Raw genomic sequence first — 26699 nt, 5'->3', positions numbered from 1 at the left:
AATATCAAACTTGCCTGCCCTCGGTCCAATGGCAACTCATGGGAGACATAATAACTTGCGCGCTAACCACATATACACCGGAACACCAATACTGTATGAGTGCGTCTAAAATAATTATTAAATTAATTATAACCTTACCGATTTTCCAAAACCGCCGTGGGAAATATACCAGTTCTCAAATATACCATCCCACATATTTCTTTAACATACCGGTATGAAACCATCGATAACAATATAAAATAATTTTTCTTGTAACACGAGGTCCAACAAATAATACTCTACGGGCATAATTATAAAATTTAAACCACCAATTTAAACAAATAATTTCCTTAAAATATTTAAACCAATTATGCCCAAAAATAATATTAAAACCACATACGATTTATTACTGAAAATACATTGCTCATGCGTAATAAATAAAATTAAATCAAAATAAAATAATAATTTTCCATAATTATAATTAAATTGCACCACATGAGCATAATTCCAAATATTAATTAAACACCAATTAAATATAATTAACTGCCCCAAAATATTTTTAAAGGTGGGTCACTCACCTTGAGCACGTATATCAGCTAAGATCCTCCGCAGGATCAACTCCACTACCCCCATGTGCAGCTAAAACATCCACAGTACACCAACCAAATATATTAATATTTTAATCGGATAACTCCCAAATGGGTACCCGGGGAGTGAACACAACCGACAACTAAAACTGATCCGTTCTTACTTCCCAGAGATCGGACCCCGAGGTGGCCGGAATCTCGCCCGAAAGCTTTTGGGATTCAACTCTTTGATTCTCCCAAACTGTTGCGAATTGCAGGAAAAGGACGCTGGATTTGGATTCAGGAGGTCGGAATTAGTGGAGAGGGACCGGCGGTGCAACTGGGTACTCGCCGAAACAGTGATTTCCGGGGAGCCGCTACTGTCACTGGCAACCGTCGCCGGCGACGGCGCGTCCGGTGGCCGATGGCTGAGATTTTTGGAGGTTTTGTAGATCGAGGGGAGAGGGTTCCAATGTGATTGGCGGTGAGGCAAACAGAGGCGGACGGCGAAGAGATTGGGGTTTGAAGATTTTCGGTGCCTTACTGGAAAATACTCCGTTCCGGGCACGATCTGGGCGCGTCCGGCGACCGGTGGTCGTGAAATTTTGTGGGTTGGTCGGGAATGGAGAGGCGATCCCGTCTGGCCAGTGCGTGTAGCATGAATCGGCCGAAAAATTTGACAATTCAGCCGGCTGGTCGTTTCTCTCTCCCTCTCTTTCTCCTTTCTCTCTTTCTCTCTCCTCTCTGTTGTTTTTGTCAAATAAAAGCCACTGTGGGTGACACTGTTCACCCATGTGGACCAATCAAGTGTCGACATGTGGGGTTACTGTGCACTTAAGCCAGATATAATAAAATATTACGGTATTCGGCTAACTTCACACGTCCATAACTTTTTAACCAGATGTCCAATTTAAGCGTGCCACTAGTCTATGGACTTGTATCGACGAGTACTTTACAATCATATGAAAGTCAAAATAAAATTATACAATAAAAAAAAGTCAACTCCTGGCACCTTTTGGATAATTTGCACCTCGACTTGTTTTGCCCATAACTTTCAAACCGTAGCTCCATTTTCGACGTGCTACTAGTGTACGAACTCGGGGCATTATGCACTTCGCCACGGTACCATGGTCAACTAGAAATTTCAACTGGAACAAAAAATCAACTTTTGACCCACTCGGGGTGTTACATCTAATCTCTCGTTTTACCCGTCTTGAAGCATTATTTCTCTTGTCTCGAAGCAAATTCATTACCCGAATTGAAATAACTCTAATCTTCGAGGGTGTTAATTAGAATCACCTATCCTAACGGGGAATTCTTATGGCCTAGTTAATGGTCGAGGATTGCCTTTTCTTTATCGAAGGTCAAGTAGTGGGGGCAGATCCAATTCTATGAATCTTTTTGGGATCCAAAGTGGTCCTAGATATGGATTGAGTAGTTATGAATCTTATGTTTATGGACCGCTACCATAAAGGAGTAAAATTAAAGTGTTTCAGCTTACCTGAAGTGGTGCTTCGTGGAGGAGTTAGGAGGTCTTTACCGTGGTTAATTTCTATCCTTGTCTCCAAGGAGCTATCGGAGAATGGTTGTTAAGGGTATTTAATCCATGTGGTTGATGCTCGAGTAGATGGTGAGTGTTGGAACTGCTCATAGTGGGAAGCAATTTGAAAGCGTTTTCCCAACAAGTTACCTGGATTACGACCATAAGAATGATATCAAATCACCATTAAATTAGCTTTGGACATCGATGTATTTCAGTACCGTCATACCGTGCGATTCCATCAAAGTTAAAGGACTTAAAGGCTTAGCTGTAAGATTTGGTGAATAAAGGTTTCGCTAGATCAATCATATCATCGTGAATGACATCCGTTTTGTTCATGGAGAAGAAGGATAATTGCCTAAGGGTGTGTATTGGCTACCATTGACTTAACAAGGTGACCACCCATAATCGATACCCGTTGCCAAGTATGAATGTGTGTCGATCAACCTCAAGGTGTCAAGATATTTTTCCAATCGATTATCAAAAATTAAATGTTTTTCAAAGTGATATTTGAAATTAAAGGTATTTTATTCATGTTTTTATTATTTATTTAAATCGATATTTTAGCATGAATTTCATTTACATTGATTTTATTATTTATTTAAAATTGTGATTTAAAATGTATTTTGACATGTTTTTATAATTTACCTTGATTATGAGAGTTTACATAAAATGTGGTTTTATCATTTATTCAATTAATGTTTTAAAGTGCATTTTACTATGACCTTATTATTTAAATTGATTGGATGATTTAAAATAAATTTTATTATATTATCAGTCTTATTTTAAATATATGTTTCAAATGGATTTAAATATTTCTTTTATTATTTAATCGATTAATTTTACTTATTTTAAAATGATTATTAAAATGCATTTATTCATGTTTTTACTATTGTTCCAATGTGGAATTTTAACAATTGCCTATGCAAGTTAAGATATTTTAAACTAATTAAAATAATTTCTTATTATTTATTATTTCATTGATTTAATTAGTAAATTTCATAAATTATATTTTGATTTTGGAAATTTAAGTTGGGTTGATAAATTGTATATATTTTATGTTGGTGGGATATTTGAAAAATATATTTATTATTGTTTTATGTTATGGTTTTTCCAAGAGTGACTTAAGGTTTAAGTATCGCCAATTGAGAATCCAAGAGTAGGATATCTTTGAGTTCAAAAGGAGATCCTAAAAGGAAGCACGTGATTCAATGTATGTGATACACCCCAAAGGTATAAAGATATATCGAATGCTCACTAAGTATTATTGGTGGATTGGCACGATAAAGGAAGTTGCCGAATTGGAATCAAGGTACGTAAGTTGTCGACAAGTGGAAGCGGGAAGTAGAATGTTCAAGCATAGTTATTTTTGTTTCATAGAAACTAAGAAGATTTGATATTTCATTTTCTTGGAGATTAAAGGTTTTATATTGCCAGTGATTTATAGAGATAAGGTTATTAATATCCTTGGTGATAGCTTAACCTTATAAGGAATATGATTTTGGGGCATAGTTAGAATATAAGAAAGCGTTGAATCTTTTCCTACGGTTGAGGATCTAGTAACTAGTTCATAGTATTGGTTGTGATATTAGAATTAAGTTTAAATTTTTTATTGCTTGAGGTATGGATTCTTGGTGTCTGTTGGAATTGGAAGAATTTAGAGTGTCTCAAGAATGATATTTGGGATGTTGAAAGGATTCAGACTTGACCTTACATATATTCCTTCTCCTTGGTGATGATAATCTCAAGGATTATATGAGGCTTCATAAGCGATTTAAGATCTTCCAATAGAATGAATATGAGAATTTTTGTGTTTTATGACTTTTGATGAAATTAATTGAAGGAAATATGGTCATCAAGGTTAAAGTAATTGGATAATCGATGAGGAGTAAGGATCTTATAATTATAAGTTTTAGGAGTGTAATCAGATGCAACAAGAATAATCTCAATCTGAAATTGGTGACATTGGTATTTGGTTTGGGAAAATTAAGGTTAAGTTCTAATCGTTCCTTTTAAATTGATGGATTTTAAGAGGATTACTTAGATCATAGTGGACATCTGAGATGATATGTGCTACAGTTCAAGGGAAAATTGGAATGGGTATCTCCGCATTAAGATGTCTCCTTATGAGGCATTGTATTAGAAACAATATTGGACTCCATTATGTTGGAATGTGAAGGATAAAAGGAAACTTCTAGGTTCTAAGATTGTACAAGTGGAGCGCGAAAATTCATACCTTGGAAAATATGCTAAGACCGTGCATTATGTAATGTCGAATGAAGTGGGAATGAGCAATTTTCATTGATAAGGTCCGTTGTAATATTAGCTACCAAGCGAGCATCGAAGTGTCTTCGTATGAGATTCTATATGGAAGGCAGTGTTGAACCCCACTATATTGGAGTGAAGTAGGTGAGGAGAAGCACCACATGACAACCAACGTGAATTGGATGCGAACACCTATGGATGACTATGAATAAGGTGAAGGTCATTGGAGAGAGTTTGAAGACCACTCAGGAATCGACAAAAGAGTTAACCTGACGTGCAAGGAAAAGATCTTGAATTCAAAGTCCGAGATTGAGTTTTTGAAATTATCTCCGTAGAAGAGGGTCATACGCTTTGGCTGACAAAGAGAGCTAAGTTCTCGTTATCTTGATTTCTACGAGGTTAGCGAAAGTATTGGTTTTGTAACGTACGAGTTAACATTTTTGGAAGAGTTAACACAGGTATGTAACGTATTTCACGCATCGAAGCTACGAAAAGACATCGAAGACCTATCGTGTAAAGAGCAACTAGTGCAGATTTTTTAAATCACGAAGAATGCGTATGGGTCAATAAGACTATTTTCTCAGGTCAAAAGTCTCATGGTGAATTAATCTAGCCGAGAAAACGACGTGGAAGCTCGAGGCACAAATCTGCAACCAATATTCTTGTGCGTTCTGTGACCTATAAAATTTTGAAGATGAAATTTTTGTAAGGGGGAAAGATTGTAACACCCCGTCCCAAAGTACACCGGAAATTTCTAAAATTTGACCAAGGTTGACCGAGTTTGACCGTAGTTAACCGAGAAGGGGTCAAATGTTGACTTTTTGTTTTTGATGGAAATTCACATTGACTGAGGTACCATTACAAAGTACGCATTGTCACGAGTTCATAGACTAGTAGCAAGTCGAAAACGGAGCTACAGTTTGAAAGTTATGAGCAAAAAAAGTTGAGGTCCAAACTGTCCAAGGGGTGCCGGAGTTGACTTTTTGTTCATGCAAAGTTGAGCTTTGACTCATGCATGGTTGTAAAGTACTCATTGATATGAGTTTATAGACTAGCGGTATCAGGACCCGTCCAGAATTCCTTCCCCGGAACCCTAGACAGCCCTGATCCCAGGGAAACCCTACTGGACCCTCCAACGGAAAATTCGGTAGAGCCTCCCCTAAGGGATTTACTTACCACAAATTTACCTGCACTGAAAACACACTTCTAAAAACATCCCCTTATTCCTCCCACAAACTACAAATTGATTCCACAAATTTCAGCACTTCAAAAGAAAACAACAGCAGCAACCCAGTGCATAAAGAACAACTACACGTCCAATACAGTATACAGAGCATTATACAACAAATGTGGAATTTATAAAATGACAGATAAGGAAACAATACAAGACAGAGAGGAAAAAGGGAAGAAAAACTTCTTGAACCTTCGGCAACGAACTGAGACGTTGGGCTCGCCTCGGACAATCAACGTCTCCAACCTGGACCTAGGGGAACGGAATTTAAGAGTGTGAGATGCTAATCATCTCAGTGAGTGACCCTATCTACTATACAATATAATACCACAGTAATACAGTAGATAGATAATAATTAATTGGAAAATAATAATTTCTCTTAAAAACCTTACAATTCTCTCAGTTGGAAAAGTTCCCCTTTTTAAAACATTTTCACAAAACCCTTTATTCATATTCCCCGAAAACCAAGACATCAAATAATTAAATACCGGAAACAGTAATAATTAATTTTAATTCCAATACAGTTTTAAAACATTTTATTTTTAAAACATAGTTCCGAAAATCAGTTGATGCACCCACTATATACCAGTGGCGCCAACAGTACCCAGCGTCCCGAGGTACCACCAGACAGGAGGTTATAGAAAGAAACCGGCATACGGTCGCGTGCCGTCCCATTGCGCCGCTGCTAACCTGGTGTCCCGGCCAAAGGGGGGTGGCCACCCTCATCCGATGGCAACCACAGGACACCCTCATAATATCAACCGCGCGCTACTCACACCCACCTGCGCGCTAATCACATCACCTGCGCGCTAATCACACCCACCTGCGCGCTAATCACAACCGTGTGCACACTAACCATATCACATATAAACAGAACACCAGTACGTGCACGGTGCATCCAAAAATCATAAAATCCACATATTTAAATTGTAAAACAAAATTCACATTTTTCATAAGCATAGCGGGCATAATCCATCCGCTTGAGCCGGGAAATTCTCCACAATTTCTTTATAATCAATACCATAAATTCCATGATTTTCAAATCTACCAACTCCCAAATCCACCAATTCATATATCCACATTTTCCCAAGCATAAATAATTCTCGAAATATAATAATTAAACCTCATAATATTCCATGGGCATATTTTATAAAAATTGAAATCACCAACATAACCAAATATTTTCTTTGAAATATTTGAAAATCAAATCATGCCCAATTTAATATTAAAACCACACCAATTTCAAAATCCTCAAAACCATAAAATAATTTCACATGGCATAAATTTGTAAAATGCACATTTTCTTAAATCCAATAAATTCATAAATAATTCCACAATAAATCCAATAAATATTTGGCACAAGAAATTAAATTCCAAATATTTAAATCACACATAATATAATCACCAATTAAATTCCCAAAATTAATTTGAAGGTGGGTCACTCACCTGGAGCACGAAATTAACCCACGATCCACTATGGGATCAATTCTACGACTCACCGGTGCTCCTAGAACAAAATTCACAGACAGTCAAATAAATTAATATTTTAATCGGGTAAATAATACCCGGTACCCGGGGGGTCAAACACAAACTTTAACCAAAATGGTCGAATAATATACCGAATCGAAGCTCGTGGGACGAGGATCACAAATCCGATCTCCATCGACCCCAATTCCGCCGGAGGTGGCCGGAATTTGGCCGGAAAGGTTCGGCCGGTTTTCAATCCCTTGTATCTCGTACACCGCTTCGAATTTTTGAGATTGGAGGCCATTTTTGAACTCAGGGGACCCAAAATAGGGGGAGAGGAGGCTCAATTTGGACTGGGCTGGCCGGAAAACACAAGAAAAGAGGAGAGAGAAATTTCGCCGGCCGGCGGCTTCTCCAGCCTGATCGGCGCGCGTCCGACAGCGGCTGGCCGTGAAAATTGGCGGCCAAGCTCGCCTCCTCCTTCTGCACGTCACTGGCTGGCGCGTGTACTGTATGGGTGGCCGGAATTTGAAAAATACGGTGAGAGAGAGGGACGGCCGGTGGGAGAAAAAAAAAACAACTGTCTGCGTGTTTTGGTGCTCGGGGAAGAAGAAGGGAAAAAAGAAAAGAAAAGGAAAAGAAAAAAAAGAAAAAAAACAAGTGTTTTCCCACGTGGGGAAAAGAAAAGAAAAAGAAAAAGAAAAAGATATAAAATAAAAATGATTAAATAATATTAATAATAATATTATTATTTAAAATAATAATAAAAATAATTTGATTTTTAAACATGGTTGACATGTGGCATTTCACCATGGTGACACATGATCACCTTCATTAAGTAACACGTGGCACATCGTTATGCGTGTAAAAATAATATTAAAATAATACGGTATTTGAAAAACTTTACAGGTCCATAACTTTCAAACCACATGTCCAAATCGGACGTGCCGCTAGTCTACGGACTCGTATCGACGAGCACTTCACAACCATGCATGAGTCAAAGCTCAACCTTGCATGAATAAAAAGTCAACTCGGCACCCCTTGGACAGTTTGGACCTCAACTTGTTTTGCTCAAAACTTTCAAACCATAGCTCCGATTTCAACGTGCTACCAGTCTACGAACTCGTGCCAATGTGTACTTCGTAACGGTACCTCAGTCAACCTAGAATTCCAACCGAGTCAAAAAGTCAACTTTTGACCCCTTCGGTCAACGGTCAACAGTCAACCTCGGTCAACGTGCAAAAATTTCCGACATGGTTCGGGACGGGGTGTTACAAGCGACACGTCCGATTTGGACATGTGGTTTGAAAGTTGCGGAATTGTGAAGTCTTTCCGAGACAGTATTTACTATTTATGGATCTGAATGTGTGTGAACAGTTGTGCCACGTGTCAAAAAAATGGATCCACCCGTGAGTGCACAGTGGCACCCACGGGCGTTTTGATTGGCTAAGAAGGGGAAGGAGGAGAGAGAAGGGAAGGAGGAGAGAGAGAGAGAGAGAGAGACAGATAGAGCTAGAGAGAGAAACCCAATCGGCCAACCGCCGTTCACCCATTTCCGGCCACCAGAACAGTACATGCTCCACCCTAGCTTGAAGCCCACCTGAAAACCTGCTGACCAGCCAACCGACCGTCGACGCGCCCGGATCGAGACTTTTTCCTGTGGCGGCATCGATTACTTCAAACCCAGATTTCTCTCGATTCCGACCTTCGTTTACCTCACCGCTGGTCCCGTTGAGTCACCCATTCCCCGATCTACCTTCCCACCAAAAATCACGGCCAGTGGCCACCAGACGCGCTGCCGGCAGTGGTGGATTCCGGTGACCACGACGGCTCGTCGGGAAATCGACTTTCCGGCGAGTTTCCAGTTGCATCGCCCATCCTTTCCCACTAACTCCGACCCTTTGAACCCAAATCCAGTGTCCACTTTCCTCAATTCTTAATGGATTGTGAGAATCGAGGACTTGAAATCTGAGAGCTTTCCGGGGAGATTCTGGCCACCTTGAGTTCGATCTCCGGGAAGTAAGACTAGATTCGTAATCCTCGTTTCACAAGCTTCGATTCGGTATATTACTCATAAATTTCGGTTAACGTTTGTGTTAAATCTCCCGGATACTGGGTATTATTTATCGGAATAAAATATTAATTTATTTGAGTTGTGTCATATTGTTGTTTCAGGAGCACGTGTGCCTCGTGGAATTGATCCCATGGAGGATCTTGGGTTAATTGCATGCTCGAGGTGAGTGACCCACCTTTGAAATTAATTTTGGGAGTCAAATTAATTATATTGAGATATTTTTAATATTTGAATGTTTTTATTTTATGTTCATTGTTAGATAAATTGTGAATTAAATTTTGATGCCCATATTTGAATAAATTGAAATATATGATTTTTCGATAAATTATGGAAATCTAGATTTTATGACAATTTGATATTTAAAGTAATTGTAAAAGTAATATTATTTGATTTATTACGGAATTTATTTGTGAATTTATTTTGATTAATAAAAAATACATTTATATAAATTTATGCATTGTGGAAATTATTTTATGGTATTGAGGATTTGTGGAATTAAATTATATATGAAATTCATATAATTTTAATATTATTTTTGGTATGATTTGATTTTAAAGATTTCAAGAAAAATATTGATTTAAGTTATGGTGCTCTCAAAATATATATTTATGCACTTGAAATATTACCTAACTGATTTTATGATATGAGAAAAATTATATATTATTGATGGATTTATGTTGGTGTTACTAAAGAAAAATGTGGGATGGTGAATTTGAAAAATATTATAATTCCCATGATGAATTTTGAAATAATTGGGTATTTTAATAATAAACTTGGTTATTTGTTTTAGACGCACTCATACAGTACTGGTGTTCTGTACTGTATATATGGACGAGCGCGCAAGTTATAATGTCTTCCATGAGTTGCCGTTGGACCGAGGGCAGGCAAGTTCTATATGGTGCACATAAGCCGCCCCCCTCCATAGCCGGGTTAACGGTTTAAGCAGCGGCGCTATCGGGACGCCGAAGCGACCGTATACAAACTTCTCTCTTGAACCTCCCACCAGATGGTGCTGGGACGCTGGGTATCATAGGGCATCACTGGTATAAAGTATGGTGCGTCAAGTATTATTTTTCAGATATAAATTTCAAATCCTAAAGTTTTAAAGCCGTATTTGGATTAAATGTATTTAACTTATTTTATCACTTATTTACAATTAGTATTTTTTAAAATGTAATTATTAATATTTTTTGTCAGTTATTTTAAATCAATGTTTTTAAAATGCATCTTGCCGTATTTTTATTATATAGATTGGTTGAATATTTTAAAATGAATTTTTATAATAGTTTTACCATTTATTTTACAGGATTGTTTGTAATTATTTAAATTATATTTTTGATACTGTTTATTTTGATTTATTAAATCAAATTTTATGAATTATATATTGAATTTTTCTTTTATGTTATATTTTTTTAATGCAAATATTCTAAATTTATTTTATTATATTTTATTCGTATTTGGATTATTTAAATTTTTATTAAATTAATTATTCCTTTATTTTTGGGGCATAAAAGATTGGGTTTTGCGAAAATATTTTTAAAAGGGGAACGTTTCCAATGGAGTGAATGATGAGGGTTTTAAGAGAAAATATTATTTTCAATTAATTATTGTTTATTTACTTATTTATCCTTAATTAATCAAATGTGTTATAATTATCGTTACTATTATTATTGTACAGTAGATAGGATCACTCACTGAGATGATTAGCATCTCATATTTTTAAATTTCGTTCTTCTAGGCCCAGGTTGGGAGACGTTGATCGTCCGGGACGAGTCTGACGTCTCAGTTCATTACCGAAAGTCCAAGAGAAGCTTTTCCTCCATTTTTCCTCTCCATCTTGTATTGCTTCATCTGTCATTGTATTAATTTTATAATTTTTTGTATAATGCTCTGTATATTGATTGGACACATATTTATTGAATCATATATTGATTCTCTGTTATTATTTTGGAGTGCTGTAAATTTGTGGAATTAAGTTGTAGTAATATGGGAGGAATAATGTGGTGTATATAGAAGTGTATTTTCAATGTAGGAAATTTGTGGTAAGTTCAACCTTTAGGGGAGATTCTGCCGGATTTTTCCATTGGAAGGTCCAGTAGGGTTTCCCTAGAATCAGGACTTGTCTAGGGTTCCGGTTTGGAATTTTAGACGGGTCCTGACACCCACCTTCAAAATTATTTTGGGTTGGTAAATTGTATATATTTTGTGTTGATTATATATCTGGAAATTATATTTCATATGTTCAATATTTAGTAAATTTATATTTGGAATTTTGATGCCAAAATTGACTGGAATTGAATATTTGTGCATTAAAAAATATTTTGGTTTTAAGGATTATATGAATTTGGGATTTTGTTAATTATTATTAAATTTCATTATTGGAGTATTTTATAATTAAACATTTGAGAAATAGGTTTTATGTATTTGATATTAAGAGAATTTCTATATAGAATTATATTGCCAATTTATGATAATTTTTTTAGTATGTGTTTTGGTGCAAAAATATATTTTGGGACTTAAAGATTCATGGTTTAAAGTTTGATTTAAATTATTGTTAAGTTTAATGTTGGCGTTATGATGGTGATTTATATGAATTTAATTGCATTCGGATTTGATATAGTTTTTAATATCATTTTTGGTACAGCTTGATTTTAAGGATTTGAAGAAAAATATTTGTTTTAAAAGTATTATGCTTTAAAAATATTTTTATGCATTTAAATATTATGGAATTGATTTAATTATGGTGAAATTGATGGATTTTAAAGTGATGGATTTATGATGAGGATTAAAGAAAAAATGTGGGATTGTGAATTTGAAAAATAGTATATTCCCACAGTGAATTTTGGAAAAATTGGATATTTTAATAATAAATTTGGTTATTTGTTTTAGATGCACTCATACAATACTGGTGTTCTGTACTATATATGTGGATGGGCCCGCAAGTTATAATGTTTCTCGTGAGCTGCTATCGGACCGAGGGTATGAAAGTTTGATATTGGCCATAAGCCGCCCCCTTCCATGGCCGGGATGACGGTTTAAGCAACGGCGCTGTCGGGACACCGAAGCTACCGTTTGCAAGTTTCTCTCTTTAACTTTCCGCAAGATGGTGCTCGGGACGCTAGGTATCATAGCGTATCACTGGTATATAGTGTAGTGTGTCAAGTATTATTTTTCGGATATAAATTTCAAATCCTAAAGTTTTTAAGTCGTATTTGAATTAAATGTATTTAACTTGTTTTATCACCTATTTACAATTAGTATTTTCTAAAATGTATTTATTCATGTTTTTATCAATTATTTTATATTGGTGTTTTAGAATTTTATTTTACCATGTTGATATCATTTATTTAAATTTTAAGATTTTAACATGAATTTTATTATATTCTTTTATCTATTTTAAATTGAGGTTTAAAATCTATTAAAATGTTTCCTTCATTATTTCATTGATTTAAACAATAAATTTTATAATTTATATACTGAGTTTATTTTTTTGTTTTATGCCAAATTTCTTTAATACAAGCTTATTTATAATTTTATTTATTTTTTCTAGTGATGTTTTATTTTAAATTTAATTATTGGATTTTCAAATGTTTTCAATGTATATATTGAGTTCTAAATTAATATTTGTATTTATGTGCATTCTAAATTATTGTATTCCGTTTAATTTGATATTTCCTTGATTATTTTTTTATTGTGAATTTTGTTGTGATTTTGTTTATTTCATTTATGACATTTCGTGTACACTTTAATAATTGTTATTAAAATTATTTTTTTTTCTTATTATACATTCTAGATCTTTAATTTAATGTATTTTATTTATAATTTATTTAATTAGTTATTCTTTGAGTTTTGGGATACAATTATTGGGTTTTGTGAAAATGTTTTAAAAGAGATACTTTTCCAACTGAGTGAACTGTAAAGGTGTTTGAGAGAAAATATTATTTCAAATATTTATTATAATTATTTATTTAATTGTTTGGTATTGATTAATTAAGTTTCCTTTATTAATATATTATTAAAATTATAATTGTGTAATAGATTGGGTCACTCATTGAGATGATTAGCATCTCATGTTTTTATATTCTGTTCCCCTAGGTCCAGTTTGGGAGATGTTGATCGTCCAAAGCGAGCCCGACGTCTCAGTTCTTTGTCGAAAGTCCAAGAAGCATTTTCTCCCTTTTTCCTCTCCATCTTGTATTGCTTCATCTGTCATTGTATTAATTTCATAATTATTTGTATAATGCTCTGTATACTGGTTGGACACATATTTATTGAATCATATATTAATTCCCTGTTGTTATTTTGGAGTGCTGTAAATCTGTGCAAATATATTCTAGTAAGGTGGGAGGAATAAGGGGATATATCTAGAAGTGTTTTTCGTGCATGATAACTTTGTGGTAAGTCCAACCCTTAGGGGAGGTTCTGCCGGATTTTCTTTGGAGGGTTCGGTAGGGTTTCCCTAGGATCAGGGCTTGTCTAGAGTTCCAGTGAGGAATTTTGGACGGGTCCTGACACATATATAAATCAAAATAAAATTTTACAAAAATAAAAAGTCAAACACGGCAACATTCGAACAGTTCGGACCGTAACTTATTTCGCTTATAACTTTCAAACCATAACTCCATTTTTATGTGCTACCAGTCTACGAACTCGGGTCGATGCATACTTTGCAATTGTTACTCGATCAATGCATAACTCACCCGGAACAAAAAGTCAAAGCGGATCCCACTTGGTCAATATCGATCAACTCGATCAAACTTGATAAATGTGAGAAAAATGTCCGGTGTATTTCTGAACGAGGTGTCACAATGTCCATACTACATCATTAAGTTATTATATACATGGGGTAGTATGCTAAAAATTGCCAAACGTCATATAGAACAAAAGTTGTGCTGTTATTATATTCATCGTAGTAATTGCATTAAAAATAATTAAGAAGAAGTTTAACAATAAAATTAATAATTTTTTTAATTTTAAAAAGATTAATTTTAAAAAGATTAATTTTAAACAGATTTCTAATTTTTTTTAAATGACTTTTCTTGATAAAGAAAAAAAGAAGGTAACTAACAGAGAAAAGACCCAAAAAAAAAAAAAAATTAACAGTAATAAATGAAACAAAAATTTACCAGCAAAGACATGTGCGGTTGTGGAGGGGGCACGGCTCCCCCGGCTCCTCTATTTATGGTTTTCAATTTGTCGTGGTGCTTAAAAATTCAGTAAGGTGATCTAAGACATGGCCAATAAGGGTCTGTACACCTCTGTCCAAATACACAATGACAGCGGAGACACTCTGGATTTTGACGGGTCCTTTACTCCGTTTCCGTACCCAAAACAAATTGGCAATGGAGACTCGGCTTGGTTTGTTCATTCTTCTGCTGGTTCGTCAGATGTAGATGTCATTGCCTATCGTTTCAAGGGAGATCAGCTTAACTGGGTTCTGGGGTGGGAGAATCATTTGGATTCCCAGAACAAAGTAACTAATTTGTAAGCTTCTTATATGTATACTTATATATATATATATATATATATATTATTTTATTTTATTACTCCTAATAATTCGTGTACGCATGTATTTTATTTTATTTTAGATGCATGATATATGAAAGACGAATTTCGTAAAATTATAATAGTCCTCATGCATTTTCCATAATAATTAGTTAAGTTACTCTCTCTCTCTCTCTCTCTTTCTGTGTTCAGATTTATATTATAATTGTTTCATTTCCTATTTGGGTTATTTTTGTCAAATTCATGGTTAAAGACATATAATTGTATTTATATGCATGATATTGATATGCAGGTAGCCACTGAAATACACCCTTTATCAGACGCAGCCCGCGATAATCGGGGCAGTGTAAAAAGTAACCTGAAGGATACTGCAAATAGTAACGAAAGCACTTACAGCTATGGAGGATACTTGGCGCATGCGAAAATTAGTGATGGCAATTTCGCTGTACTTCAGGCAGTACTCACAAAAGTAAACGCCAACAACTAGGCTGCCACCTGCCGCTACTCATATATATATATATATATATATATAATATGCTCGCATCTATGGTGCGTGTGGAATAATGCCTGATATACATATGGCAACTTTTAATGTTAAGTTTATCAAGTGCTAAGGCTACCTAGCTGATTTAGTCATGATTAATATGATGTATATATGGCATGCAATAATGCCATTACAGGTTATGATATGGCAATTTTATGTTAATTTTATTGTTAGGTCCACCCAAGATCTTTATTCGAATCCTAGATAAGTCATGATTCCAAAAAAATTATATCAAATTTTCTAACAAAAAATCTAATAGCATCTCTCCTAAGATTGGATATACCACAAAATTCCCTATACAAATAACACAATTTTAAAAAGCATCACTTTATTCCTCTCACCTTACTACTAAAGGTTCCATAAAGATAGCATTTCAAAATAAAATACAGGGATGGGCATAATATTAAACAAATAATAATTATCCAACATAGTATACAGAGCATACTAGGATTTATAGTAAGTATAGAATTTAATACAACAAAGAGATAATAAAGAAATACTACAAGAAAAAAAAAATGGTCTTCTTGGAACTCAGCAATGGAAGAAAAATGATGGACTCGCCCCAGATGGTTAACACCTACTGTACCTAGGCCTAGGGAATGAGTTTAAAAACAAAAAAATAATGAGATGTTAATCATTTCAGTGAGTGACCCTGCTACTACATAAATATAATACTCATAATATAATAATATAAAATGAAGGTAATTAATAATAAGTTAAGTCAAGAATTTTCTTTCGTCTCACAATTTCACTCAATTGAAAAAATTTCCCTTTTTAAAACTATTTTCACAAAACCCATTATTTTTATACCACAAAAATCAATGAAATAAATAAATAGGTAAAATACAAATAATTTAAAATTAAAATTAACATTGATAGTAATTTAGCAACAAATTATTAATTTAGAAGAAACTATCATAAGGTAAAATAAAATCATAAGTACAATTTGAATTAGAAAGATGTAGTATAAAAGCAAAATTAACCTCAATATATAATTTATAAAATTTTGATTAAATAAACCAATTAAAAATAAAAAAATATTTTAATTAATTTAAAACATCAATTTGAAATAAATAATAAAAATATGATAAAATCCATTTCAAAACAAAAGCTGAAACAAATAATAAAAACATAATAAAATACATTTTAAAACATCCATTTAAAATAAATAATAAAAATGTGATAAAATACATTTTAAAACACCAATTTGAAGTAAATGATAAAAATATGATAAAATACATTTTAAAACATTTTGTTTTAAAAAACGTGTCGAAAAAATAACTTGATGCACCACATCATATACTAAGTGGTGCCAAGTTTCTTAAATATTAAATACATAATATTTTTCAAAAATTCAAATAATACAATTACATATTTTAACAGCCCCAAAATAGTTTTTGAAAAAAAAGATCACTGACCTCAAATGCATGGGTCTCTTGAGATCTTCCACAAGATCAGTCCATGGTTTATATGGATGCCTAAAATATCAACAACACACAATACCGATTAAAATAATATTTTAATCGAATGTAATACATACGGTTTACCTGGGGGAGTTAACATAAATGGATTAGCGTGCATATATGTATAGCCATCTCATGAGAGCTATGGCCCAAGATATGGCAGGTATAGTGTGCAGTGAGCATCAGCCACCTTCTCGATTGAATGATGATTGTTCTAGGCATGAAAAGTTATTAACAACTGGCACCGCCTGACGCCGAGGTACCGATTGCAAGTTTTTCTCTTTAACCTTCCCATCAGGGAATACTCGAGACATCGAGTACTGTTTGACACCACTGGTATATCATATAGTGTGTCAAATATCTTTTTCATATATACATGTATATATATATATATATATTATGTTATATTTGTATGTACCATACCGTACCGGAACAACGATCCAATTTGACCCATAAATAGCTTAGCTTTGTAGGTTTGCTACCTATGAGTCTAGCGGTCAGACTGCCATTATAGGCAACTACCCCGAACTATATTGGTAGCAATGTACCTTCTACATCTGCTATTATGGGATCGTGTATTAGCATACTATATGGTATCGTATGTACCTCCACTGTGAGTGTGCATATTTTATATTATATTTAAAATTTTAAAATTTTATTTCACTCTATTTTATTTTATTTTATCTTATCTATTCATGATGATGATTTCTATTATTACCCTTGTTTGCGTTATTATTATTAAAATTATTAATTGTTATGAGATTATTATTATTTGTTACTAATGACTTATTATTATTATTATTATTACTATTTATCATTGTTATTGTTATTACTATTGTTATTGTTATTTTATTATTATTATTGTTATTATTTTTACCATTATTATTATCTATCATTGATATTGTTGTTAATTATTGTCGTTATTATTATTATTATTATTGTCGTTATTATTTTATAGTTATTATTATTGTATTTATTATTTATTATGATTATTTTCATTGTTATTGTTATTAACATTTTATTATTATTATTATTATTATTATTACTATTATACGGTAGTTCTTGGGCAAGTATGATAGCTTTTGGACAAGTGTGATAGAAGCGTTCGGGTAAATATGTTAGCCTTTGGGCAAATGTGGTAGCCTTCAGGCAAATTGTATTATTATTATTGTGTTATTACCCTTCTATCTACATTATGCATTGGTATATTTGTATAATAATATTGAAATATAGTACTGTACTAAATAGATGGTGTGGGTAGACGTGAATATTTAAAGATATCCTTTGTTTATTAAATTATTTCTAATATTTATATTCTCATACTTTGCCATTGAAGTGCTATGTAGCACCCCATCCCGAAGTATACTGAAATTTTTCTCACATTGACCGAGTTTGACAAAATTGATCGACGTTGACCCAGTGGGGCCCACATTGACTTTTGTTCTGGATGAAGTTTTGGGTTGACCAAGGCATTGTTGCGAAGTACGCATAAACTCGAGTTATTAGACTGGTAGCATGTTAAAAACAGAGCTACGGTTTGAAAGTTATAAGCTAAACAAGGTGCAGTCAGAACTGTCCGAGTGGTGCCATGTTTAACTTTTTATTTTTGTAAAATTTTGTTTTGACTCATATATGGTTGTAAAGTACTCATCGATATGAGTTCATAGACTAGTGGCATGCTTAATTTGGACATTTGGTTAGAAAGTTATGAACTTGCAAATTTTTTCCAGGACAGCATTTAATGTGTACTAATCTCTGTGTGTGTGCACAATGTCCAATGATACTGTGCCACATGTCAAATTTTTAACCAATCATATGAGTGCATAGTGGCATCCACGGGTGTTTTGATTGGTGGAGTGTGAGAGGAGAGAGAGAAAGAGGAGAGAAGGGGAGAGAGAGGAGAGAGAGAACCGGCGACCACTGGTTCGCCATGCTCTAGCCACCTATAGCATGCACGTGTTGGGCCAGCAAGTCGGCAGCCATGAAACCAGCCTACTGGCCAAGTTTCACGGCCGTTGGGTTGGCGACGAGTCGGGATCAGAGAGATTTCAAACTACTGCGCCGCTTGCTTCGCCGATCAATTTCACCCAATCCAGCCATCCATTTTTGACACTATTGGTACTACTATGTTACCCACCCTCCGATCTACCTCTCCATCAATTGTCACGTCTAGTTGCTGCCGGGCCCATTGCCGTCGTCAACATTTTTCGGTGACCAACAACGGTTTGTTGGAAATCTTGGTTCCCGTGAGTTTCCAACTATTTCAAACACTCTTTCCCACTAATTTGACCTTCCTAAACCCAAATCCGAGGTCCATTTCCTCCAAATCTTGGGGGATTGGGAGATTTAAGGACATTTAGCCCGGATCCTTCCTGATTAGATTCCAGCCACTACAGGTATGATCTCCGAGAGGTAAGACCCAATCTGTAATCTTCGTGTTACAAGCTTCATTTGGATATGATTTGTATATTTTGGACAACATTTGTGTTAGCTCCGATTTAAATATTATACCCGATTTGGTATATTATTTGTATATTATACCCGATTAAAATATTATTTTAATAAGTATTTTGTACTGATGATAAGTTAGGTGCACGTGTGAATCATGGGACCGATCTCATGGAGGATATTAATTGATACACACACTTGAGGTGAGTGATCCTCCTTCAAAACTATTTTGGGTTGCTAAAATATATATTTTTTGTATTAATTGAATTTTTGGAAAAATATGTTATATGTTTTTTGATATTTAAGAAAATTCCTATTTGAATATATGATGCCAAGTTGGGATGAATTAAAAATATATGTTGCATCAAAAATTATATTTTGTTTTTTAAGAGATAATGGATTTAAATTTTGTTAAATAAATGTTAAATTTTATTGTTGAATTATAGGGCAAATTAAAAATGTCGTCATGTGAATTTAAATATATATATATATATATATATGAATTTTAATGTGATTTTAAATGATGTTTTGTATAAATAAATTTTACGAATTAAGAAAAATATTTGTATTAAATTATGGAGTTCAAAATGTATTCATGTAAATTTAAATATTTGTGGATTTGATTTTATGGCGTTGAAAAATTTACATATTGTATTATTGGATTTATGATGATGGATTAAAAGTAAAGTTGGAATTTTATGAGTTTAAGTGATGTTCTGAACCTGTTATTTTTATTATATTTTGGTATTTGTAAGATATATGACTATGGTTTTAAATGCACCATACAGTATTGGTGTTTTGTACTGTATTTGTTATATGTTGTTAAGTGCGCAAGTTGTATGGTCGTCCTGTGAGATGCCATGGACTTGAGGGTTGGCAAGTATTATATAGTGAGCATAAGTCGCCCTCCTTCATGGCCAGGATGATTGTTGTTAGCATCGGCACCATTGGGATGCCAGCAACTGTTGCAAGTTCTCTTTTTAACCTGCCGTCAAAGTAGTACTTGGGATACTGGATACGTCTGGCACCAGTGGTGTATAGTGTGAGGACTAGTGTGTCACGTTGTTTTCTTGATGCGACTTTCAAAGCAAAAATGTTTTAAAATTGTATTTAAATTTAAATGTATTTAATTGTGTTTTATCAATTATTTCAATTAATGTTCTTAAAATGTATTTATTCATATTTTTATCAACTATTTTAAATTAATATCTTAAAATGCATTTGTATCATGTTTTTATTATTTAAACTAATTTGATGTTTTAAAATAAATTTCATTATATTTCTACCATTTATTTCAAATGGATGATTTAATTTAATTAAAATATTACTTAGCCTATTTATTTCAAATTGAGAACATTTTGAGGGCCTGCATAATCAACTTGTGATTGAAGTATTAGAACCGGAAAAATTCATTTGATAATGAACTATTTATTTTAAGCCATCTCTTACAATGAATCAACAATTTTAGATATTTATTAATGTTAGATGATTGGTCACATCATAATCAGATAACAAAAGTGTTATGTGCAACAAATCATTTATTGGGTGATCTTTTAACAAAATAATATGTAGTAATATTATTGGCCAAAAAATTAAAGTAAATTATATATGAATAATAATGAATTTTTAAAACGATAAATAAAATCTAGTACAATCTAATAAAATAATATATATATATATATATATATATATATATACATGATTTTACTACATTATTTTGTAAATAATTTGATACCTTTAGCATTAAGTAATAAAATAATTTATATTGTTTTATCTATTGAAAAATAAAAATAAACTAAATATGAATAAAATTGAACTTTTAAAGGGATAAAAAATACGGTGGGATTCAAACTAATAAAATAATTATATTAAATTTTACCGAGTTACATGATAAATAATTTGAAGCCCTCGGCATTATTGATTTTCTTAAGAGAAATTCTTTAGCAATTCCACTCTAACTATATATATATATATAGTCACATGAAAATAAATTTTATAGCCAACTAGCCTCATCTTTTTCTTTTTCATTTTGAATTAAAGTTTGGGTTTCATCCTCCAAGGAGCAACCATGGCCATTGTCGAATTAAACTGCAAGAGTTAGCAGAGCCAGCCGCAGTTTAAGCTTAAGCATTTTTTAAAGATAAGTAGCTAGGTAGATACATCACTTTGCCATATGTATCATAACACCATTATTCCACACCACATATAGAGTGAGTGACAGAGGTACATTATAAATATAATAATAGTGCAAGTATCAAAATATTTATTAAATTTATTTATTAAATGATATGTATTAAGATATTGTTGATTGATCTATTTATGTAATCTAAATATAAATGTATAAGTGAAGCTTTAAATAGAAAAGCGAATTAAAAAATAAATCAATTAAATATTATTTTATCATCTGATACATTATTTAATAAATAAATTTAATAAATATTTTGATAATCTACTATTGTTCTTACAAATATATATATATATATATATATATGTGGCTTATTAAGGTTTGACGTATGGCACTTTCTTAAATAAGTATTCAATATATATTGCCAAATATATGTCGCCGATAAAGGGTTGTTAACCAAGTACTTAATATATATAATGCCAATTATATATGGCTGGTAAAGGCTTGACATGCAGGACAAGAAAAGGATAAGGCAGGACCAAAAAAAGATAAGGCTTGATGTGGAATACTATACATATATGATATGTGAAAAAATGAAATTTCAATATCATATTATATGAATTTCAAGAATGAAATTAATTTCTTTATTTAATCTTATTAAAATATATGTATCCAAAAATAAATTATTTTATAAGGTAAAAATATATTTATAGAGTAAATAATAATAATAATAATAAATTATATTATTAGAATTTAATATAGGAAAATTAATTATTTACAATATCATAATATATAGATTTAATTATTATAATATAATTAATTATGATTATTCAATATCATAATATATAAATTTCAATAATGAAATCGATCTATTTATTCAATAAAGAAGGATAGTAACTGTGCATGATCAATTTTCAAATTAATTTAAATAATAAAGAAAAAAATCTTAATCTAGAGCAATGGAATGATTTTAGAAATTGAAAAAAATTACATTCATTATTCAAAATAATATTTATGTACTCATTGAATTTTAAAATTTTTTACCTATAAATAGATAATTAAAGCAACTAATTTTTAATTCCTAATCAATCAATCAAATATATAATTATTGAATATTATTTTCTCCTTAATTTTAATTTTTGTCATGATAAAAATAATATAGTTAACTAATTTTATTTTATTTGAATATAATTAATTTTTAAAATTATTTATTACGATTATATATACCATACATCGGATCGATACTAGTATATATATATATATATATATTTGGCTTATTAAGGCTTGAGATATGGCACTTTCTTACCTATGTATTCAATATATATTGCCAAGTATATATCGCCGATAAAGGGTTCTTAACCAAGTCCTCAATATATATACTGCCAATTATATATGCCTGACAAAGGCTTGAGATGCAGGACCAAAAAAGGATAAGGCAGGACCAAAAAACGATAAGGCGGGACCCAAAAAAAAAAGAAAAAAAAGGCTTGATATCTGGCACTTTCTTAAGCCAGTTTTCAATATGCAATTTGCCAATTACGTTTTATATTTGGCAACGTGTTAGTTATTTGTTTTTAGTTTTTTCTCTATTAATTATGTGGAAATGTTTACTGTTAATATTAATTAGAATTTGTTAAGTATCTTAGTTAATTACAAATTTTTAAGGAAGAAAAAATATAAGCACCAAAAAAATAATTTAAAATTGAGTTGGCTTATGATTTTTTTTCTTTTTTTAAATAAATTTATAGTTATCTAAAATAATGTATAACAAACTTTAATTACCATTAACAGAAATTGAGAAGTAAGCAACATTGATAATTGATATATGTAAATAATATACCTACTTGGTACAGCTAGATAGCTAGGCCGAGTTTTAATTATATGATTATTCTTGGTAAAAACTTTGTTTTATACCTTGGTTTTCAGTCTTTAAATAGGAATAGCCGAACAGCCGTATCTATTGCAAGCATAATCATTAGCATTAGCTGAGTATTATATTAAAATATGAGTAAAAAAAGCACAATTACTCTGCTCGATGGGCAAGAACTGCGGCGTCTGGCAAAGTTGGTTCACTACCAGGAAGTAGAGAACATTAAAAACCTCCAATTCAAGTCGGAAGAAGATCGGTGCAAATACCTCAAAGAAAGCAAAGCTGGCTACAAATCCTCATTGGCGCTTTTGGATAACGGTGAGAAAATAAAAATTGATTACAAAAATGATGAAACTCGATCTTCCGTTGCTCATACCATCTTCTCCGCTATGGAAAAGACTGTTAACACTTGTCTCCAGTGCTTCCGCAACTACACCATGCGAAACAGCCTCCTTAAAAAAGTCACCGAATATTCCAAAGATCTCATCCATAAACTGCACAACTTGGATCCACAGGACACTTCAGGTGTTTTAAAACTATTGGCTGATGCAAGGGAATACGAGAAAGCTATGGTGGAGTATGCCACCAAGCAGTCAAATTTTGTTCTTTCCTCTTTCTCCAACTGACTCAAGAGCGAAAACATGACTTTCGAGAATTTACTCATAAGGTTGGTATGTGTATATATATATTAAATTAAGACAGATTGATATTATTAATCAATTCATTTATATATAAATTGATACTTGTATATATATATATATATAGTGTTTGTATAATAACTGATTTACGAAGAAATTGTAAAAGATAATAACTATGTAACAACTATAAATTATTATTTTTTATTATCATTTTTTATAAATCCATCAAAAATATATATATATATATATATATAAATATATATAAATATATATGTTCATGTTAAAGCTGTACTTTAATGTATACAGTTAGACTCAGTAGTCACTTCCTAATTAATGCTCGCAGGTTTAAGAATAAGCTTAACTTTGAAGGGCCTTTCACGAACCTTGAAGATGCACAAAAGGTGCAGGTAAATTAGTAATAATTAATGAAAACTAATTAATTTAATATCAGTACAATTAAGATTGAATTAATTCTAATGAATATGTATTAAATATTTATAAGGTATACGAGGAAATCTTGGAGGCATCAGGGAGGGGAAGAGGTCTGTCAATAGGGTTCGCAAAAGTTGTTGGGGCTCTAGGAGTGGCCGTACTCGTAGTGACGGCAGGCGTAATGGTATGGGACGTCTTCACCTCGGAAAACAAGATTCATACGGCGGTAAAGGAAGTTGGGGTTTTCGCAGCATCGTGGGCGGCTGGGGAGCTTGGGACTATCGTCGGAACGGCCCTGACCGCGGCGGTAGTGGGGGAGGAAGCAGCTGTGCTTGGGGTGAGTATAGTGGCGGTGGGAGGAATCATTGGTAGCCTTGCCGTCGGTGTTATTATTGGCTTGTTTGCCGGGTGGCTGATTGATTTGCTGTTTAGCACAGGGAAAGAGTCCCACGTCACCAAGCATACCACCCTATCTCTACCTTGCTACGTTGCCCCTATGCCCGATGGCAAGGCTTTGGCTTATCACATTGCTCACAAAAGGTCAGCCTAAGTGAGTACGTACAAGCTAGTCTCTCTCAGCTCTGCCTCAGCCACCCCATTAATCTCTCTTTATATCTACTATGTCTATGTGTGTATGTATGCATGCTATATATTGTGCTGGATGTCTTATATTTATATAGTAATCAGAATATTTTAAAAATGTCATATATTTGGGTATCGTGATATGTATAAATTAAGTGATGGTTATGAATAAATTCAGTTTGGTTCCGCTTATATATGTTTGTTTGGACTTTGAGTTTAGAATCCATACAAGAAAAATAGAAAATATAAATAAATTATGAAGAAACAAAACCAAATTATAAATATGCACGTGGTTTCATGCAAACCAATCAATAGCTTAAACTTTTAATCACAGCTGAAATTCTCTACACAATTGTAAGGTAGAAATTCTCTAGGGTGATGAAAACAAAATTCTGAATAAAGCAAGCTTTTGTGACACTGTATTATTTTTAACCATAAAATACTTTTTTAATTTCAATAATGAATAATACACATACTGATATATGCGTTTTATACACTAATGTATTTACACGATTAAAAAACAATAACAAATTAGATAGCAACGACTAGAAACCTTATCTATCTATAAGTCTACCTTGATGCAACCTGCATGATATAGCTTTACGAGCAACTAATACTTTTAGAAGTATCTCTTCTAAACGATCTTTGGAATATCTATTAGTAACAAATTGGTTCTTGATTTCTCTTCGACTGACATGGCAAAATTCTACTGACTTGTCTCACTATAAGGAGCTGTATTAAGACATTACTTGTTATGTACATTATCATAGAGCACTCATGATTCCAAAAGTTGTTAAGGGTCAAAATGAATATGACTATGAAAATTAACATGACAGGAAATGAATTGTGTGAGTACTGTTGCCTTGGTATATATTAGCGGCTGATGGTTCAAGACATTATGTTCACTAATTAACTAAGTAAATTCAACAACACTTCCATAAGTAAGGTTCAAGTCTAAAGCCATCTATGTCAAAGCATTAAATTTCCAACTAAACTCTCTTTAGTATTTATATTTCATTTGCATAATTTTGAGCAATTTTCATTCATGTGGAGGATTGTTGAAAAAATTTAAATTAATATTAATCAATTTTTGTTTTTTCAATGAAAATTGTAAAAGTTCAAAATATGAAAATATCCACGGAAATATTGGAACTTATCAAATATCGATAAAAACATATAAAAAATGATAAAAATTTATTTTAAAAAATTAAATTTTTTATTGAAACTTTATGATTAGCTTATTTAATTAATTAATTATCAAATTAATTATTAAAATTATAAAAATATTGAACGGATATTATATTTTTTTCAAAAATATACTATTATTAATAAAAAAAATATAAAAAATACATATTTAATAAAACTATTTATTAATTAAAATATATAGAACAATTATTAAAATTATATTATATTTTATAAATGTCATTTCACTACTATAACAAACTCTTGGGTAGTTGAGATTGTTTGTATATTTTTTATTTTTATTTTAAAATGTTAAATGTAAGAAGTAATTATTAAAATATGTATTTTCTTGGTAATTTTTTATATAAGTTAATATACCATCGATATGAATATTTAAGAGTTAAGTTTGCATGTATTAAGTACCATTGACATCGAAATTTTTAACTTTGATTTCCACAAAATATTATTCTGTGTAACTTTCAATTTTAGTTTACGTTCAAATTTTCATCTATTTTATAATATTTATATAAATATTAAATTTATTATTTTAAAAAAAATAATAATATGTAGGTAAACTTATAATTTATCATATTTTTTTTTCCTAAAAATATGATAGGTAGGTTTGTCTAATGTAATTTTGAATATTATTTGTTAAATGTGAATTTTTTTTTATTCACCTAATTATTGGAGGACAATTAAAAGATAAAAAAAATAAAAATAATATTAATTTAGCAAAAAGTTTTACTAAACATCAATAAAATTTATAAAAAGTTTTGATAAAAAAATTT

At 32.2% G+C, this 26699-nt stretch overlaps 3 protein-coding genes across 3 annotated transcripts; all 3 read left to right on the top strand.

Annotated features, from left to right (window-relative positions):
- The first annotated feature begins 14320 nt into the window (after positions 1-14320).
- Positions 14321-15271, top strand: LOC107428116 (uncharacterized). The gene is made up of 2 exons (XM_016038586.4): positions 14321-14595; positions 14920-15271. The coding sequence occupies exons 1-2, from the start codon at positions 14356-14358 to the stop codon at positions 15112-15114; spliced, it is 435 nt and encodes a 144-aa protein (XP_015894072.3). The 5' UTR covers positions 14321-14355; the 3' UTR covers positions 15115-15271.
- Positions 15272-22979: 7708 nt separating this feature from the next.
- LOC112488819 (uncharacterized) lies at positions 22980-24921 on the top strand. Its single transcript, XM_048462917.2, has 3 exons — positions 22980-23744; positions 24059-24122; positions 24218-24921. The coding sequence occupies exons 1-3, from the start codon at positions 23719-23721 to the stop codon at positions 24695-24697; spliced, it is 570 nt and encodes a 189-aa protein (XP_048318874.2). The 5' UTR covers positions 22980-23718; the 3' UTR covers positions 24698-24921.
- LOC107428114 (uncharacterized) lies at positions 23212-23703 on the top strand. The gene has a single exon (XM_025078466.3). The coding sequence runs from the start codon at positions 23212-23214 to the stop codon at positions 23701-23703; it is 492 nt and encodes a 163-aa protein (XP_024934234.3).
- Positions 24922-26699: the final 1778 nt, after the last annotated feature.

The sequence above is a fragment of the Ziziphus jujuba genome, chromosome 12, assembly GCF_031755915.1.
Source record: "Ziziphus jujuba cultivar Dongzao chromosome 12, ASM3175591v1".
NCBI classification, from domain to species: Eukaryota; Viridiplantae; Streptophyta; class Magnoliopsida; order Rosales; family Rhamnaceae; genus Ziziphus; species Ziziphus jujuba.
The sequence above is the reverse complement of the archived record's forward strand: the minus strand, read 5'-3'. Positions and strand labels throughout refer to the sequence as shown.